The sequence below is a fragment of the Zonotrichia albicollis genome, chromosome 6 (genome assembly GCF_047830755.1).
Source record: "Zonotrichia albicollis isolate bZonAlb1 chromosome 6, bZonAlb1.hap1, whole genome shotgun sequence".
In the NCBI taxonomy this organism is placed as follows: domain Eukaryota; kingdom Metazoa; phylum Chordata; class Aves; order Passeriformes; family Passerellidae; genus Zonotrichia; species Zonotrichia albicollis.
Genome location: NC_133824.1, coordinates 56755021 through 56772909, shown reverse-complemented (window position 1 = coordinate 56772909; position 17889 = coordinate 56755021). Strand labels below are relative to the sequence as shown.

Genomic DNA, 17889 nt, shown 5'->3' with positions numbered 1-17889 from the left:
TGGCTTTGCATTTAGCTCTGCAGATTTGAGCACAGAACAAAGCCTGACTTATGTGGCCTTGTTATCCCAGAATCACAGAATAGTTGAGGCTGGAAGGAACCTCTGAAGATCATCTGGTCCAAGGCAGCGAGCAGGTTACACCTGAACAGATCCCCTGGAGCAGGTTACACCTGAGCAGATCCCCAGAGCAGGTTACACCTGAGCAGATCCCCTGGAGCAGGTTACACCTGAGCAGATCCCCAGAGCAGGTTACACCTGAACAGATCCCCTGGAGCAGGTTACACCTGAACAGATCACACCTGAACAGATCCCCAGAGCAGGTTACACCTGAACAGATCACACCTGAACAGATCCCCTGGAGCAGGTTACACCTGAACAGATCCCCAGAGCAGGTTACACCTGAGCAGATCCCCAGAGCAGGTTACACCTGAGCTTGTCCAGGTGGATTTTGAATATTTCCAGAGGGGAACACTGCATCACCTCCCTGGGCAGCCAGAAGATGCTGAGTTGGAAGGGACCCAAAAGGATCATCAAGTCCAACTCCCAGCCATGCACAGGACGCCCCCAGAATCACACCAGGTGCCCGAGAGTGTTTTCCAAACACTTCTGGAGCTGTGCCAGGCTCGGTGCAGTGCCCACTTCTCTGGGGATGCCACCCCATTCACTGCCACCCTTTGCACCCAAGCTGTGAGCCAGTGGCTCACCCACTGCACCATGATTTTGTCCAGAAGGTCACTGTGAGAGGCACCATGGAAAGCTTTACTGAAATCCCAAAAGATTGCATCAGCTGGCGTCCCTTGATAGGTTTCCAATGAGTGTGGGTGAAAATGAGAAATAAGAAATGTATTGCAGCTGGAGGCAGTGGCTAATTTAATATTCTGATTCAGTGTTTCAAATTCTGAGGGAGCTAGAATGAATTTTGCAGTTCAAGTCATAATTTAGCTTTATGAATAGACGTACAGACAATACTGGAACTGAAATTAAAGATCAAAGCAATTTGGAACAAGAAGTCCTAGTGTGTAACTTGCATTTGAGCAGGTGTTCCTATGATAAGAAGATGCTGTGGGTTTTGACTACCAGAATGTAAATCCATCCTAGCATGAACACACTCAGTTTTAAAAGTCTACAGCAATGGGTGGAAGCCAAGAGAACGTAATTCCCCTTCCTCTTTTTCTTTCTACCATCTTCAGTCACATTTCCTTTTCCAGTGCAGGGATGAGACTTGATTCAAAAGCTCTTTTACCAGAAAATCATAGTAGAGAACAGTGGTTACAATGCAAATTTTTCCAGTTTCTCCTTTAGGGTCATATAAAATAGTTTTTGGCTCAGGTCAGTGGGTGAGTCCTTGCAGGCCAGAAGAATGGCTGTTAGGGAGGGAATGCTGAGCTGCAAGTTCCTGCTGGTCTGAGGTAATTGAGCACTTAGAACTGTGAGTCTGAAAAGCAGGTGTAGATCAGTCACTTGTTTTTCTTACCTTACTGTAATTCCAGAAAGGATTCTGGTGAGGTCAGATCAGAGATGTAACTTTACATATGAATTTGCCTAGGATTATGTTTTTCCTACAGCTCCATTTAAAAAAAACCCCACAGATCTGTTTACTAGACTGTTGAGAAGTTTGGAAGCTGTAGTCCTGGGATCCTGGATGAAGCCAGATTGCTCTTTGATTTGCAGCATTGTCATTCTGTGTGATTGATGTCTGCAGCTTGTGTTTACAATGGCAATTAATTTCCATGCACCAAACCACCTCTGCCTCTTCCTTGAACTTGAGATGACTGGTGAAGCAAGACCATGCAGTCCTAACTCACTTATACAGAGAACTTGCTGAAATCTGGAAAATAGAAACCTCTTTTTGGATCCAACTTTCTGTTCAGACCCACGCCTGGTGTACTTCTATCATGTCCAGGTTATTAAAAAGTGTTTTTCTTTCTCCTACTTTTCCATATATCATGTGGTTTGGGGCATGTATGCAGTGTTTGCACAGGGAGTGAGTGGAGTCTTGCATGCTGCTCTCTCCTTGAGCCAGAATCCACGGGAGGGGTGTCAGTTTGCAGCAATCAGGGGGCTGTGATGGATCTCTGGATGAGGCAGCTGTGCCTTCAGCGCAGAACAGCAGGATTTGCCAGATTGGCAGTGTCAGTCCTGGGTTCCTGGGAGCTGCTGAGGTCGGACCCAGGCTTTGGACTAGCTCCTGAGGCAGGAGGGGGTGTCCTTTTTATTTTAGATGCTTATCCTGACGCTGTTTGAGTTGTAAAAGGCTGGGTGGGGTAGGGCTGAGTGCAAGGGAAAGGGGAGTGAAGCAGCTGCTGCGCTGTGGGATGGGTTGGCTGGGCTGCTATTGCCACCTGCTGGTGCTGGGCAGAACCAAAGCACACCTGATTTTCCTTTGCTTTCCCGGAGGAGTTGCACGGGATTAAGTATCCATGGGCATGGATTGGATTTATTATGGATATGCTTTTATTATAGATAATTCTTTCAATGTCGGGGAAAAATATCCGCAGTATTTTATGACTGTCATTTATTTCGGGAAGAGATGATGTTGTAAGAAAATACATAATTGAGCCTTTCTTTGGGCATGATCATATTCTGAATTGCCAGACACCAGTACGTGTGTGGCTGGAAACTGGCAGTAAGCGTGACTGATGGATCCAGAATCTGCCTTTTCTGGTACCAAATGGGACAGGAGGTACCTGTGTCCCCCCGGCCTCGCAGTGCCTGTCAGGGACGCGCTGTGACCTGGTGGCATCTGGTGCACAGCTAATGAGCATCTCTGAATTGCTGCAGCACGGTCCAGTCACTGCATTTCCAGGGCTAATTTGATTACCGTAAGTGATTAGTGTCTTATCTTGCTGAAATTAGTGCATCATTATCAAATGATGACTTTTTGCACATAGTGTGACTTAATTGTCCTTTCATTACAAAGGGTTTTATTGCAATCCTTTCAGCAGGGGAATACAGATTAAGTTGTAGTTACCAAGAAAAAAAGCAGATCACAGTTCAGCCCCTCCTGTTCAGTGACAAAGCCACGTTCTGTAGCTTCATCTGTACATTCTGACTCTCTAGAAAGCGTCTGCATCTGCTGGAGCATTCCAGAGCTCTATAGTGTTTCTCAGAGGAGAACTGGCATAGGTTATTTGCTGTGAATCTTGCAGGCAGCACTCTGGAACCGAGATCAGCTTTGTCACATATGGAAATTTGATCTGTGGTAGGGGTCTGACCTCAAAGTCTCTTTCCCTCTGTTGTAGCTGCCATGAACTGTGCCACAAAACTCTGTTTTTGGGGGGATCATGTAAATCCATTCAAGTCACAAGCATTTGCATGGACTTAGGACTGAAAAAAATCTCCATTGCGTTGTCAGGTCTGGAAGTTTTCCCTGGAAGTGCTCAAGGCCAGGTTGGATGGGGCTTTCAGCATCCTGGCCTGGTGGGAGTTGTCACTGCCCATGGCAGAGGCGTCGGAACTCGATGGTCTTTGAGGTCCCTTCCAATCCAAGCCATGATCCTTCATAATGAAAGAAAAATAATTTTAATGGAGGAAAAAATATTTCTGAAGCAGCTACACTGTCCTTATAGCTATCATCTTTGGATTTCCAGTTTATATGGTAGTGTGAGCCAATTTACCAGGACCTGAAATACAACTAAATGGTGCCCTTGTGTGCAAAGTCCCTTCCCCGTGAATCTCAAGTGCTAATTTCACCTGGCTCTTTCAAGCCACATTCACATTGTATTTTTGGCTGCAGGGGAGCCATTCTGACTGCAAAGTGTAGTTGTTTTGTGACGTGCTGTTCTGTATTGTTGTTGAGGCTTATTAGATTTCCAGGCTTATTAGCAGTAATCATAATTTTGCCTAGAAGCAGTTAAACCAGCAGGAAGCAGAACCGTTTTTGTCAGTCACTTGTTAACAATTTAAGTTGTTGATATTCCTTGAAATAGAAGCCAGGACTTATTTCTCATGTGTGATGGTTGGTTTGTTTTTTCTTTCTTTCTGGTTCATATGTGCTTAATCCTCACAGTATTTGGAAAATGAATTGGATCATGGTGGCACAAATGCTGCTTACAGTGATCCCTGGTTGTAATGTGCAGTGAAAAGGTGTGAAAGGAAATACATTGAATTTGAGGTGTGTTTTTTTGGGTTTTTTTGCAAAGACTTTGTAATGGAACATTTCTAGTCTTTTCTGTGGTTCTGCCAGCACACCCGAAGGTGTTGTGAGATCATTGCTCTTCCCAGTGCGCTGGTGGGCCCCTCCTTGGTCTCCATCCAGGGTTCTGCTCCCCTGGAGCAGCAGGCGGGAGTGCTGACGTGCAGGGGGCTGCTGGAGCTGGGGCCCGGTGCCTCAGGTGTGTTTGGCTGCCAGGTGGGCACAGATGAGGGTCCCCGGGCTGCTGGGCTGTGCCCAGGGGGTGCTGCAGGCTCAGGTGTGTTTGGCTGCCAGGTGGGCAGGGAGCAGAGCCCTGGCACAGATGAGGGTCCCTGGGGCTGCCGGGCTGTGCCCAGGGGATGCTGCACCAGGGGGTGCTGCAGGCTCAGATGTGTTTGGCTGCCCAGGTGCTGGGTCAGGGTGGCTCAGGGGTTTGGCTGCCAGGTGGGCAGGGAGCAGAGTGCAGCGGCCTGGGCACAGCTGAGGGTCACCTGGGGCTGCTGGGCTGTGCCCAGGGGATGCTGCACCAGGGGATGCTGCAGGCTCAGGGCTTTGGCTGCCCAGGTGGGCAGGGAGCAGAGTGCAGCAGCCCGGGCACACTGAGGGTCCCTGGGCTGCCGGGCTGTGCCCAGGGGATGCTGCAGGCTCAGGGCTTTGGCTGGGCTGGCTCGTGGTGACAGGTGAAAGTGACTGAAATGAACTTATTTAAGGATGCTTTTGTTGGGCTTGCCCTTTGGATTTAAACCCACCTAACATGAGGGTTAATATGGGGCTGAATGTTTTGGGTGGAGACAAAGCCTGGCAGCCCCAGCTCAGGCAGCCTGACCTGCCTGTTCCATTCAGCCAAATTCACCTTTTGTGGGCCAGGAATGCTCCGTGTCTGTGACAAAAGGACAGTGCATTCCCAAACCATGTGAACAGGACACACAGCTTTTGGAAGGCATCCTCAGGCAGATGTCTCTTTTTACCTCACTCTCTTCCCTCCTCTTCTCTCTCCTGTTCTTGGGGCTTGGATGGAGCAAACCTCAACGTTTCCAGGGCACAGATCAGTGCAGTGCTGCTGCTTTTGGGCCAAGTGCTTGGAGAGCAAACCAAGCAGCATTAATAATTTTATCTGCAGAGGAAAACTAATAATAGCTGGTTCTCAGGTTTGTTTATTTTTCCTATTCACCCTAGTGAAGGGCTGTAACAGTAGGAGCAGAGTCTTCTTTTTTTTTTCCTTGGTCTGTGATTTGAACTCTGTGTAACCAGACTAGAGGTTGGAAACCCATCTTGTTTTCAGAGGCTCCTTGCCTCTGAAAATAACATTGTGCTCACAACTGCCGCATTTTAGGACATTCAGAGCATAGTTTGACATTGTTTTAAAATCTCTGAATAGCTTAGAAGCAGTATTAGAACCTCTTCTTTGGGGCATGATCTGACACCAGTGAAAGAATGCTTAATAAAAATAAGAAATATTTAATTTCATGTAATCAGACAGGTCTGATTCTTTTATACCTTCCAGCTTATGTAATTGCTAGTTACATTATTTGAATATTAAAGTGAAATGCTAAATTATGTGGTCAAACTAAAAGGCAAAGAAGAGTCAGATTCCATAAATCTTAATTGGATTTTTCTTTTTTTTTCCTTTAGTTATGATATTAAGGTACATTGAGAACAGGCCAGCAATAATTTTTAGTACTGAGATATAAGCTAGACACACAAGTGATAGGAAATGGTGCAAGTAGGGGGAAAAATTGCCTGGTATTCTAATGTGCCTTTATAACTGAAAATCTATTAACCTATTAAGTGAATCCCAGTCAAAATACTGATGGTATGCTCTTAGACAGGCATCTTAAATTGAGGCTGATAACTGAGTTACCTTAGTAAATGCTGATTATTTAGTTCAAGCCAGACTGGGCCGCAGGTCATAGTCTCGATTGGGCCAATCTGGGGAGCAGGTTAAAGTAACATGCACTTCTTTGCCCCATCATGAAACTGTAGTCCAATTCTTAGAGTGTTTGAATGGTAATAAAAATCTTTTTGACATTTATGGGGTGAGGATGTGCTCTGTTCAGTAATGCATTATAAGGTGAACTCAGCAAAATGCTTCTGGTTGTTTACAGTGGGGCATGCTGTAGCTTTTTTTTATTTATTCATATTTTCTATTTGCCTCATATTTTGAGATACAGAAGAATAACAGTGCCAGTAAAGCATGGGAGTAATCCTTGATAATATATGGGAAAATAATATTAAAGTAAAAACCTGTATTCATAGCTCTGTGCTCTTTTACTAATCCATTAAAAACACAAACCAAGTTTTGTTAGCAGAATTTTTATGTTTATTTTCAAGCAAGTGATAATGCCTTTAGAATACCAGAAGCATTAATTGGATATCAACTGCAGGGACTAGAAAAGGTTTTCTTAGATAAAACTTGTTTTCAGAACCCCTATCTGAGGCAGCTGATAATTTGTTCAGCCTTTAGTGGAAGCTCTGTCTTTTAAAGTAGCTTGAATATGTTGAGATTTGGCTGTCTGCATCCAGCATTGTGAACAAGAATTTGCATTTATATTTGATCCAGCCTAGAGCAGTCTTTCATGATAAATATCAGCAACTTCATTTATTTTTTTGTTATTACTATTTCTGTTTCTGTCCTCAATTTAAGAGTACAGGGAAAAATTAGATAAAAAGTAGCTAAGTAATATCTTTAGTTGACTTTTAGACTGCTGCAAACGCTTTTGAGCTTGAATGGATCTCAGGTTTTTTTTTCCCCTAACTGACAAGGTTGATGGTGGTGGATGAAAACTGAAAGAAAAGTTGAAAGCAAGCAGAAAGGATAATATTTGAAATAATAACTAAAAAAAAAGGAGGGAAAAGAAGCAGCTCAGGTCGGTGTGCAGTGGTGAGAGCACTGGGCATGGAAGGAAGATGCCAGGATGGCAAATGACCTCCAGGCAGTGCCACAAGTGACAGGAAACACACGAGGTCTCAAATGTGTTTCCAGGGGAAGCCTGTGGCACAAGAGGACTCCTCTCTTCTTGATGAACTGAGAATTGATTATCTAAAGGGTGGTGATGGACTGAGAGTTAGTGATCTGAGGGATGGATGTGTTGGAAATTGGGTGGGGGGAGGAGGAATGGTTTTGGAAGGTTTTCATTCTTTCTGTGTGTTTCTTTTTACATACAGTAGTAGGTTGATAAATTTTTCTCTTCTTTATTCCTAAGCTGGAGCCTGCTTTGCTCTATTCCTGCTCACATCTCACAGCAGACACCAGGGAAGAATGTGTTTTCAGGGGGGCACTGGCATTGCGCCAGCGTCAAACTGTGACACCAGTCAATGGCTTAATAGATGATATATGTTAATTTATGTGTTTATGATCTTGAAGAGTAGGGAGGAACATGAAGTAAGTCGTTTTTGTCGCTATTATGCAGCAGCAGTGAGCAAGAGGAGCTGTGCTGCCCGTGAGTGCAGTGAGCGAGGGCAGGCTGGCAGAGCAGGTGAGGGGACAGCGGCCGGGAGGGAGGTGCAGAGGAGCGGGAGGAGCCCGGAGAACTGGAGACCCTTTTGCTCTAAAAGGCTGATCTTTTATCACCTTGGAGTGCTATGGCAGGGTGCCCCACAATGTGCTCCAGTACACTTTGAAACTCGCAGTTATTGAACATCTTGCGTGCACGTTTCTGCCCCGCTTTTATCTTCAGAGTTCAAGAGATTATCAAAGGAGACATGCGTTGTACTCTGTCATTAAGGCTCTAATTATTTAATTCCTTGTATCTTTGTTTTGTAATGTCAAATTAGTGCTGCTCTGTCATTCCCCCATGACATGCACAATGAGTGTTCTTCTATGAAAAATTGAAGAACTGATGCATTCAACTCAGCAGACTCTGAGTATGCAGAGGCAGAATAATTACTTTTTGCTGTGTATGATCATATCGAGTAATTGAGTTTTTCACAAGTGACCCCTGTATTAAAAACAGCAACAAAAAACCCCAAAGGCAACAAACAAGTGTTTCTCAGTTTCTCACAATAGTTTAATTTCTTAGTTCAAGTGGAAGGGTACAGAACTCTTATGGGCACTATAAATCAATTTTGGTTGGGCTGCTGAAGGAAATGTGAATTTATCGAGGAGAGAGAAGAGAGTCTTTTTGGGCACCAACTTGGGTACTTGGGCATCTGTAGCAGGGATTTTCCTCTGTTTCCATGTGTGCAGTAGTTTATAATGTGTGGGCTTTCAAAACCAGCTCTTGCTGTGCAGCAGCTGGCAATGTGCCTTGCTCTGCTTACAGGCCTGCACTAAGAGATTTTCTTCATCATGTCACCGGGCACTTTGGGTAAGAGATGAGATCTACCCAACTCTGCTCTCCCCAGTGGTGTTGGTCTCTGAGCAGCTCTTCCAGAGTAAGAAGCATTTATCATGAAAATACTGGACTGCATTTCATAAGCTGTGTCTCCAGCTTGCTGCCTTCAGGGAGCTGAGTGTGCAATGACTGGAGGGGGAATGGTCATCCCTGAGGCCATCTGTGCCTCCAGGGGGCACACAGAGGGTGCTCCCTGCGTTCAGCAGGAGCAGCAAGGGGAGCAGTGCAGGGCTGCTGCCCATGGTGCAATCAGCTCTGACCCAGAGCCATGCCCTGAGCAAAGCATGGTGCTCTAATACACAGCCAAAAACTGATGGCATGGCCCTTGTTAATCCATTAGCATTGTTCCATGCCATTGTCAAAAGTGAAATCAGCTCTGACCCAGAGCCATGCCGTGAGCAAAGCATGGCAGCTCTCAAAGCTAGTGCTCTGATAAACAACCAAAATCTAATGACATGGCCATAATCCATTAGCATTGTTCCATGCCATTGTCAACAGGCTCAAAACAGGCCTGGGCATTGCATTTACTTGTTTAGAAATGAAGATGCAGGTTTCAGGAGGCAGTGCTGGAAACCTAAGTGCAAGGAGAGCAGCAGCATCCAGAACCTTCTGTGGACACTGGAAATACATCTTTGAAATCAAATTAGTTGGGAAGACCTGATTATGGCACTTCCACCAATAATAGGTTAATAACTGCAGCTTTTGCAGGCAGACAGCTTGATGGATTCAACTCTAAATAGAGCCATAGGATGGCCTGGGTTGGAAGGGACCTTAGAGATCAGATTCTTCCTGGGCAGGGACACCTTTCAGCAGACCAGATGGCTCAGAGCCCCATCCAGCCAGGGATGGGGCAGCCACAGCTGCTCTGGGCAACCTCTGCTGGGGTCTCACCACCCTCACAGCAAAGAATTTCTTCCTTAATATCCATTCTAAACCTACTCTCAATTTGAGGTCATTTCCCCATGTCAAAAAGTCCTTTCCCATCTGTCTTCTAGCCTCACTTCAGGTACTGAAGGCCACCCCTAATAAATGCATTAAGTCACTATATATTTCAGTACTTCTGTATTTGTATGCATAAGTAATTTCATAATAAGAATTTCAACTCGAATCTGCCACATAGGCTCTTTGGGTCACAGAATTTTGTGCTCTCGGATTAGCAACCACTTCATTTAAAAGTGAAGTATAAAGAGTTTGGCAAATGGATCTGGTGGATACCAGTTGTTATCAAGTGTTCCAGGTGGCTGATTAAGGCCATGAGTAACAGCTATTTTTTAATTAAATCTTGGTATGTATTCTTTTGTGGGACAGGTTTCAGAAGTTATAGTGAGAAATCCTTTGTTAGCACTGAGCAGCTTTGTCTGTGGACTAATTGAATCAATTTTTTTTTGTACTATTCTGCATCTGCTTAAGTAGAATTGCTTAGTTAATTTTAATTTCTTGCTGTTCAGGGTAGTTGCCAAAGACTCAGCAGAAACAGAGCAAAGAACATTTATTTTCCTGTCTGTATTTTAGTCTGCTTGTTATAATAATATGACTCAAGAATTAGTCTCAAATATAGTAAGTCAATCTATTTTTGTTTGATATCAATGCTATTATTTTTTACATATTGGCAAACTGGGGAAGGGCATGTCAGGTCTCAGAGCTGCAAGTGTGGGCTGGGATTATGCTCCAATCCAAAGACAACACTGCCCTATGACTTTTGGAGGAGGACCCACAGGTTTCCTTGGCAAGGATAATCCCTGGATTACTGTCCTTTTCAGACCTTTGGACTGTGGGGCCAGGGTGGTTGGGAGTGACGATTTGAGCACTTGTGTCCCTCAGACCACAGAGAGAATTTACTGCTCTCCATCATCTCAGTGGCCTTGTAAGTACTGTCAGCATTGCTTAACCAGTCCATATTCAATGTACTGGTATTTTTGTTACTTTATTTAGCAGCTTTTTTCCCCAACACATTGTGTTATGAATCAAGAATTTGATTGGTTTTTGGTGAATTTGGTGTAGGGTGAATTTGGGAGAAAACCTCCAAAAGGGCCCCCCCAGAAAGCCAACCCATGCAGCCCCTCTCCCCAACTGGTTTGGGAAACATTTCCTGGGAGAGAAGTGGAAAAAGCCTGTTTATTTACCAGGCAAAGCACCCCCAGCACACAAGATGCACAGTACCAGGTGACATTGAGCTCATTGGCCACTCTGAAGAGACGACAAACTGAGAAAGTCTGTGCTGTGGGTGCTCGCTGTGTTATCAGTGCCTCCGGCCCTGGGAGAGGCCGCTGCCCAGAGCAGGCCCCACGGGCACACAGGGCCGGCTCTCAGTGCTCCCCAGGGCCCAGAGCAGGTGTGAGCAGTGCCCAGAGAAGGGAAAGGGAAAAGCCAGTCCAGGGAAGCTCTGCCTCAGCAGCTGAACCAGCTGGAAAGCAAAGGAGGGCCCTGCTCTGCTCCGTCAGGGCCTGCACAGCACAGTGCGGCACAGAATGTGGGGCCGTGAGTGCAGCCCCTGATAACAAACTGTGTGCTGCTGCTTCTCCCACCTTAGCTCTCAGAGCCAGTCTTGGAGGCACAGATTGTAACATCCAGCATTAACAGAACACACAACTGGGGATATGAGCGTCATAAAGTCACCCCAGGACACCCAGCAATTTCTAGGTGCACTGGTGAGCTGTTGAGTACCAGCAGACTGGGATTTGGGATAGAGCACAGGAATGTTTCCATCCTTGTATATTCCTGGAGTCCTTGACAGCTGCTGTATGTTACACTGGGTTTTTGGCAGGAGTCAGCCGGAACAGATCTGTGGCTGACTGACACACTTTAATCGGGAACTTAGAAATAACCTTTGATGATAAATAAGACAGCAATAAATGTGATAATTCCCTCTGACTTCCTCCATAAAACAGTCCACATGACTTCTGCTGACTTGCTTTCATTTTTTTTTTAATTAGTTCATGTTATGATATAATGTTTGCCCTTTCTCTTCTCTGCCAAATGAGAAGGAGCTATTTGGATCTTGTGATCTGCATTTTTCAGTCCTTAAGTCATTCTCACGGCTCCTCTCTGAAGCCTCTCCAAAGGTTCAACCTGTTGAACTGTTTTACACAACCAGCATTAAACCCAGCAGGTGATAAAGCCTGTTCTTGTCTGATAACCCCTGTTCCTATGTGCAAGCATTGCATCACCCCTGCAGCAGAGCACAAACCCGTCACCCTGGTGGCACATCATGGCTCTGATGGTCTCTCCAGGTGCACTGAACTCATGGAGAGGCATCGCTCCGTGACATTCTTGGGTTCTCCTCCTTACAAGATTGCATTTGCTGCGTTAACACCTTGTCATGGCTCTGGTCATTATAGATGAGCTTCTCTAGCTTTGATCTTCCTCTTTTTTTTACCATGTACTTCCCCCATTACTGATGTGCCAACAACAAATTTTGTAGCCCCTTCTAGGGCTTGCTCCGAAAAGTAGGGCTGAAAATTATTCCTGTGAAACACAGTCAAGCTGCTTATTTTTGTAAGGATAATCTCTCACATATCACATTATTAACCTGCTAACTCCTTTTCAGTCCACCAGATGTTTGCTGGGTTGATTTGTTATTATTCTGGTTTTCACCATGCCAGGTGAAAATGAGGCAAGAGCCTCCTCACAGAATCACATCTGTGATACTGCTTTCATAAGCTCCTGTGAACTCAGCAGAAAATACCAGTTTAACAAGGCATGTTTTCCAGAGAAAGGATGCTCATTTGCCAGTAATAATACTGTCTGCTTCAGCTGTTGATTAATTGAGTTTCTGTCTGTTTTTGTACTTCTGCCTGGGACTGGTGGGAGGTTGCGACTATCAAGGCCATCTCATTCTCTTTGACCTGGTACCCAGCACCAGCTGTCTCTGTGTCCTCCAGAACCCCCAACAGCTGCTGAAAATCAGGAGTAACCATGTGGGCAGCTCCTTCATTGGGTCCTCTAATGGTGCTACTCAGTGCAAGGTGTCTCTTCTGCTGGTTTAGAAAATGCTGAATTCAGAGGTTCCTGCTCAACACCATTTTGAGGGCTTTTTTGGAGTGAAAATGGTTGAGCATCGGTTATGATTCCATGAGCTAAGCTCCTGTTCTCTCCCAGGTCATGCTTAGCAAAATACTGCTATTGACAGCTTCAAGATTTCTAGGATGCTTTCAAGATTATAATTTGTAGATATTTCCATTGTGTAATGCATGAAAGGAAGACATATGTTATATAGTAAAAAACAGAGAAAACCCCAGCTTTCAGCGAACAGAAGATTGTAGTCTTTTTGACCAAAATGTATTGAAATCCAGTAATAAAACTCTCTAATATGCTTTCTTTTCCAGATTAAAAAAAACCAAATAAAAACCAACAAAACAAACAAAAAATCAAACAAAACCCAGCAAAATGTTGATGTGTTTAAAAAGCAAAAGTAATGGTTAAGTACAGGAGTGTGGCTTTGTTTAATGACAGCAGAGCAAGTTGTTAGCACACATATTTTTCATAGGCAAACAATGAATTATTACTGAACGGATTTCCCCAAGCTTTCTTTATAGTAAACGTTGCACGGACAAGGACTGTGTGCACTGAGTTCATTCATAATGCCTCCAACACCTGTTTCCTCTGTTTTTCCAGCAGTTTTATTTGGAAAGCATTGGAATCTGGAGTCATGTCTCATTAGAGCACGAGGTTTGCTGGGGACACGTGTTTCTGTGTCATTGAAGGCTTGCTGGTGAATAACAAGTGTATTGTTCAGCACTTTAATAGGGAAGTTTAGATGCCCATTAGGGCTGTAAATAATGTCCTTTCCTGAAGGTTCAACTTAATATTGACCCCATGTCATCATATATGTGTTGCTGAAGATCATAGTGAAGGCTTAGAGAGCTTGAATGTTCTATGGTTTTAAAGGATTCAAATACAGGCAAATATCTGGTGCTTGTTCTCTTTTGAAATTGGGCATTGTATGGGAAAGGCATCTCCTGAATCCATCAGCAAAGCCGGCACTGCAGCTGGGGAGGAGCTCCTGCCGTGATTCTGCCAGGGGGCAAGAGGTCATGCATGGTTTTACCAGCTCCAGTCCTGACCTTATCTCTTTCACTGTGCTCTGGGAGCCTGAAAGGGAGATAGGAAGATGAAAGGCAGCTCCAACGTCTTGTTTTTTAATGGAAGAAATAAATTCTGGTTACACCTGGCAACGCTATCAGCAAGGGATCTTCATCCCAAATCAAGGCTGGCTTGGGAAAATCCATTAAATAAAAGTATCTAAAAGCAACACAGATTTTAGCTAAGGATATTAATTAGCTTAAAAAGTGATTGGGAAGCACAGAGCTTATGCTTTAACCTCAGGAGCTTTGCTTTATTAGTATTTCAGGCTGATTACATGTGTCTATGTCCACATTCAGTGTGCTCAGCTGGCTCAAACAGGGATAAAATGAGAAAATACTCAAGCATGGGCCACACTTCAGTTAATGTAAAAACAGACAGCAAACTGTGTTCAAAGAAACAAGACTGGCTGGCTGGAGAGTCCTTCCATCCGTATCTGGTCTTTTAATCTGCTTTTTGTAGCTGGGGCGGTTTGGCTCTACCCTGTTCCCTGGGTCCCAGAAATGGAATTTTTCCCGGTGATGGTAGACAAAAATCTGCCATTTTCTGAGGCCTCTCCTTTGTTTCTTACAGTTCCTGATTTTGGCACCAGGGTGAGTGTTGAATGAAAGTATTTGGCCATTCAAACTGGCAGAGCAGATCATCAACAGCCTTTTAAGAGGCTTGGGAGGTGTCTGAGCAAGGCTGTCTTGGCCCTCTGTGCAGGCCTAATCCTGCATGTGTAAAGCTCCACTTGTCTCGGTGGTTTTTGCCTGAAGCTGGTGCGTGTGTTTTGGAAGCAGAACGCCATGGTGTCACGGTGCTCAGGCAGATGCCAGCAGGTGGATGGGAAGCCGTGGATGCTCCCTCTGGGCAGCAGCAGGGAGGGCACACAGTGCACCCCCAGCTCCTCCGAGGTGCTCTTGGAAAATCCTTCTGGCATCACACCCAGTGCACGCATTCATCCCCTCACTCACGAGTCTGGCAGCAGGTTTTTGTCTCAGCCTGTGACCCTCCTGGAGAGCACACATCTTGCGTTCGAGCCCTGCAATGGGCTGTGACCTTCCCCTCTTGTGAGCGTTGTGCGAGTGACCTTTCAGCAGGGAACTTGCTTGCATCGAGGGCTGGCTGGCAACATTCGGCTGTGCTAGGGCTTTGGTCCTTGCTGGCCTGAAGGAAAAGAACAAGAGTTCTTTATTCTCAGAAGAGGATTCAGATTTTATTTCTGTGGTACAAAGGTAACCTGCATGCAAAAAGTCTTTGAGTGCTTCCAACATGCAGCTCTTTCTCTCTACATAGCTATTCAAGCCACCAGACTTGGTAGGGCAATTATTTTTACAGCGCAGGAATATATGATTGTTTGTTTCAATAATTATTCCTTCTCTGTTATCACTTAAAATAATAAACTAGAACAAGAGAACAATTAGAGACTTAAAAATTTAAATCTTTAAGTTGTGGAAGCATAACTGTTAGGGAAACCACTTCAGTAAGAAGGCATGTGGGTTTTTTTTCTTATGGAAAAGGGTATTTACAGAGTTTCAAATGCTAATTTACTGATTTATTGTATTTCTTCAGCAACATACTGAGTGGATACATGAAGCCGCCTTGCCAGTAAAATCATACAAAAGGGGAATTTTCAGATAGGAAAGTGATCACTTTGACTACATCTTGGTCCACCTATTTTTTTTAATGTTTTAATATATTTTTACATGATTATTAAATGATTTAACAATTAGAAAATGATATTGAAATACTCGTGGGCTGTAGGTTATGCCTGTGGTAATTTCTTGCCTCCACTCCTGCAGCCAGCAAAGTTCTCTTTGGAGAACTTTGTATTTGGAGAGAGGGTGTGAAAAGGGTGCCCCGGGGAACTCCTGTTTTAATTCCCCATATTTCCCTGGCCTTTATGGGGTGCTGCACTTTCTGCAGAGCAGAAGGGTGAGGAGCGTGGTTCCCATCGATTTCATGGTGATTTCCCAGACCTTGGGCAAGAGCCGGCACGAACCCTCCCACAGGTGCGTGTCCTTGTCCCTGGGCACGGAGCTCCAGGAGAGCAGGGCAGCACCCGTGGAACAGCCTGGCAGTTACAAACGTCTGTGAGAGCTGTATCTCAAACACGATGTGGCCTACTCTGATACACTAATTATGCTAAACTCTCTCCCTATTTTCTTGTTTAGGCTCCTGAAGCCGATCTGCGATGCTCCACTCCACCTGTTGAATCATTTTTAAGGCGGAATATTCTTCCCTTTCACTCAGGGCAAGCGTGGTCCTTTCCCACCCTAGCAGACTTAAGTACAGGCCCAGTTTGGAGTGGAAGCAGGCCAGACGCAGAACCTGTGCCTCTAGCAGAGCCAGCCTGTCCGAACGGGCAGACACCCTGTAATCGGCAGCTGTGCTTTAAACGCGCCCGGTGCCCTCAAGCCTCTCGCAGAAACGGGCCGGGCGCTCGGCGAATCTCCGCTTCCCGGCGTTTCTGGGCTGTTTCCCCGCCCCTGTGGCAAACCCCTCCCCGGGCCGGGTGCGGGGATCCTCCCCCGGGGCAGGGCCCGCCCGAGAGGGCCGAGCGTGGCCCCGGCATGGCCGGGCACGGCCCGGGCCACTGGCGGCAGGTGCGGCCCCACCATGAGCGGGGTGCTGTGGCGCTGCGAGCACAACAACGGCGCCATGAAGCTGGTAAGGACCGGGGACACCGTGGGAACACCCCGGGGACACCCCGGGGCTGCCGCTGACCGAGGGACAATCCCCGGCACGGCTCTCATTGCGAGCAGGGGTGCTGAGGGTGGCAGGGCTGCTGCTGGACCGGGGCGCTCTCCCAGAGGATGGATGCGCTTTTGCAATGCAAAACTCGGGTTTGTTGCTTATTCAATCATCTTTTGGGCTTGTTTAGGTCTGCTTGATGTTTCATCTCTGTAGTGATGCTCAGTTCAGTTATGTGTGTAGCCCTCTCCCCTCATCTTCATTAATTTACTGTCTTTCTTCTCGTTTTCTTCTTCCTGGAATCAGTTTTCTCTCTTTCAGTTTTGCTGGAATAATTTTGTCGCCTGGGAGCATTTGGAGTCTTGTTTGCTCAATAAGTTTTTGTTTTTAAATTCCCCCTCCCCTTTTCCCCCATCTCCTTTTCTTTCTTCTCCTTTCATGAAAAGTAAAAATCCCCACTGCACATTGTAAGTATGAAGTGTGTGGCTGCTCCATTCCTGCAGCATAAGTCAGCTCAGAAAACCCTGAAAACATAGATGCCTGTCTGCTTGAATTACTGTCCATACAAGATATAAACTCTGATCAAAACTTGGAGAGACGTCTCATCAGCAGCTTTTTTTTTTAAGCTATTTGATGTAAAGAATCTCAAGACAGTGGCTGTCCAAGATAGCTTTAAATGTGTTTTCTCTGCCTCTCTAGCAGATTATTTAAACAAAGAACATTACATTTCTAGGCAGTTTTTAGAGGAAAGATTTATTTTCTTGAGAAGTTTATAATAAAACCGCAGGATTTGCTGCAGGTCTAATCCTTTAGCCTTTATGTGTGAAAACTGTTGAAGTCCACGTGGGAGTTAAAGGTTCCCAGCACCTCTTCCTATCAGGCTCTGCAATCAGAGAAATTTACAGCGCGGCTGGTAATGTACCAATCTCTGTTTTTACATACATTTCTCGCTAGGAATGAGGTGATAAACACGTGTTAGTGAAGGAGCGTTCAGCCCTGCATACAGCAGCAGCCCTCAGTGGGGGGATCGGATCGTTTGGGATATCTCACGCATGAGTAGCCCCTGCAATAATGAATTTGCGAGCTGGCAGTGGAAGTTGGCGGCTTTGTGAGGGGGCTGCCCAAGCCCGGCTCCAGCCGAAGCCAAGTATTTGGGCGGGAGGTTAAAGTGAGTCCTTTCTCTCGCTTTTCATATGCAAAGAGCCCTTTAGGAAGCAGAGAGAGCTTATGTACACAGGTGTATTGCAGGGTCTTTGCATTTACATTGGCCTTTAAACCCGCCCCCGAGGGCTGCGCCGGCACCTGCGAGGGCTGAGCTGGGAAGTCAAGCAGAGAAAAGGAGATGCGAGAAATGAAACAATTGGTGGTGTCCAGCAAAATCCAAGTGATGCTCAGAGTGGAAGAAAAGTGCTGGATTTACCCACTCCGTGGGCAGGAGGAGAAAAGATAAAATCCTTCACCCCTTACCCCCGCCGGACCCACATTCCCTGTCCAGCAGCAGACATTTATTGCCCCTGTAATTGGGGAATTACAGAGGTTTGCCCTGTGGGAGCGCCTCCTGCCTTTGCTGGATGCTGGCTCGGGGGCCTGGCTCAGCTTGGTGCAGAACTCTTCCTTGCTTGGTCTGTCTTGAGAAAGTGGATCAAGGAAAGACAGATTTAA

The 17889-nt window shown here is 45.7% G+C and overlaps 1 protein-coding gene across 7 annotated transcripts in view; it reads left to right on the top strand.

Moving 5' to 3' along the window:
* The window catches only part of NAV2 (neuron navigator 2), a 370655-nt gene that overhangs the window by 180922 nt on the left and 171844 nt on the right, over window positions 1–17889 (top strand). Inside the window, exon 1 of one of the 7 annotated variants that reach the window (XM_074543923.1) lies at window positions 15294–16203. The exons of the other annotated variants lie outside the window; for them this stretch is intronic. Coding sequence (XP_074400024.1) covers window positions 16153–16203 — 51 coding nt within the window. The 5' untranslated portion in view covers window positions 15294–16152. Of the gene's footprint in view, window positions 1–15293; window positions 16204–17889 lie in introns of those variants that run through there. 7 annotated transcript variants of the gene reach the window in all.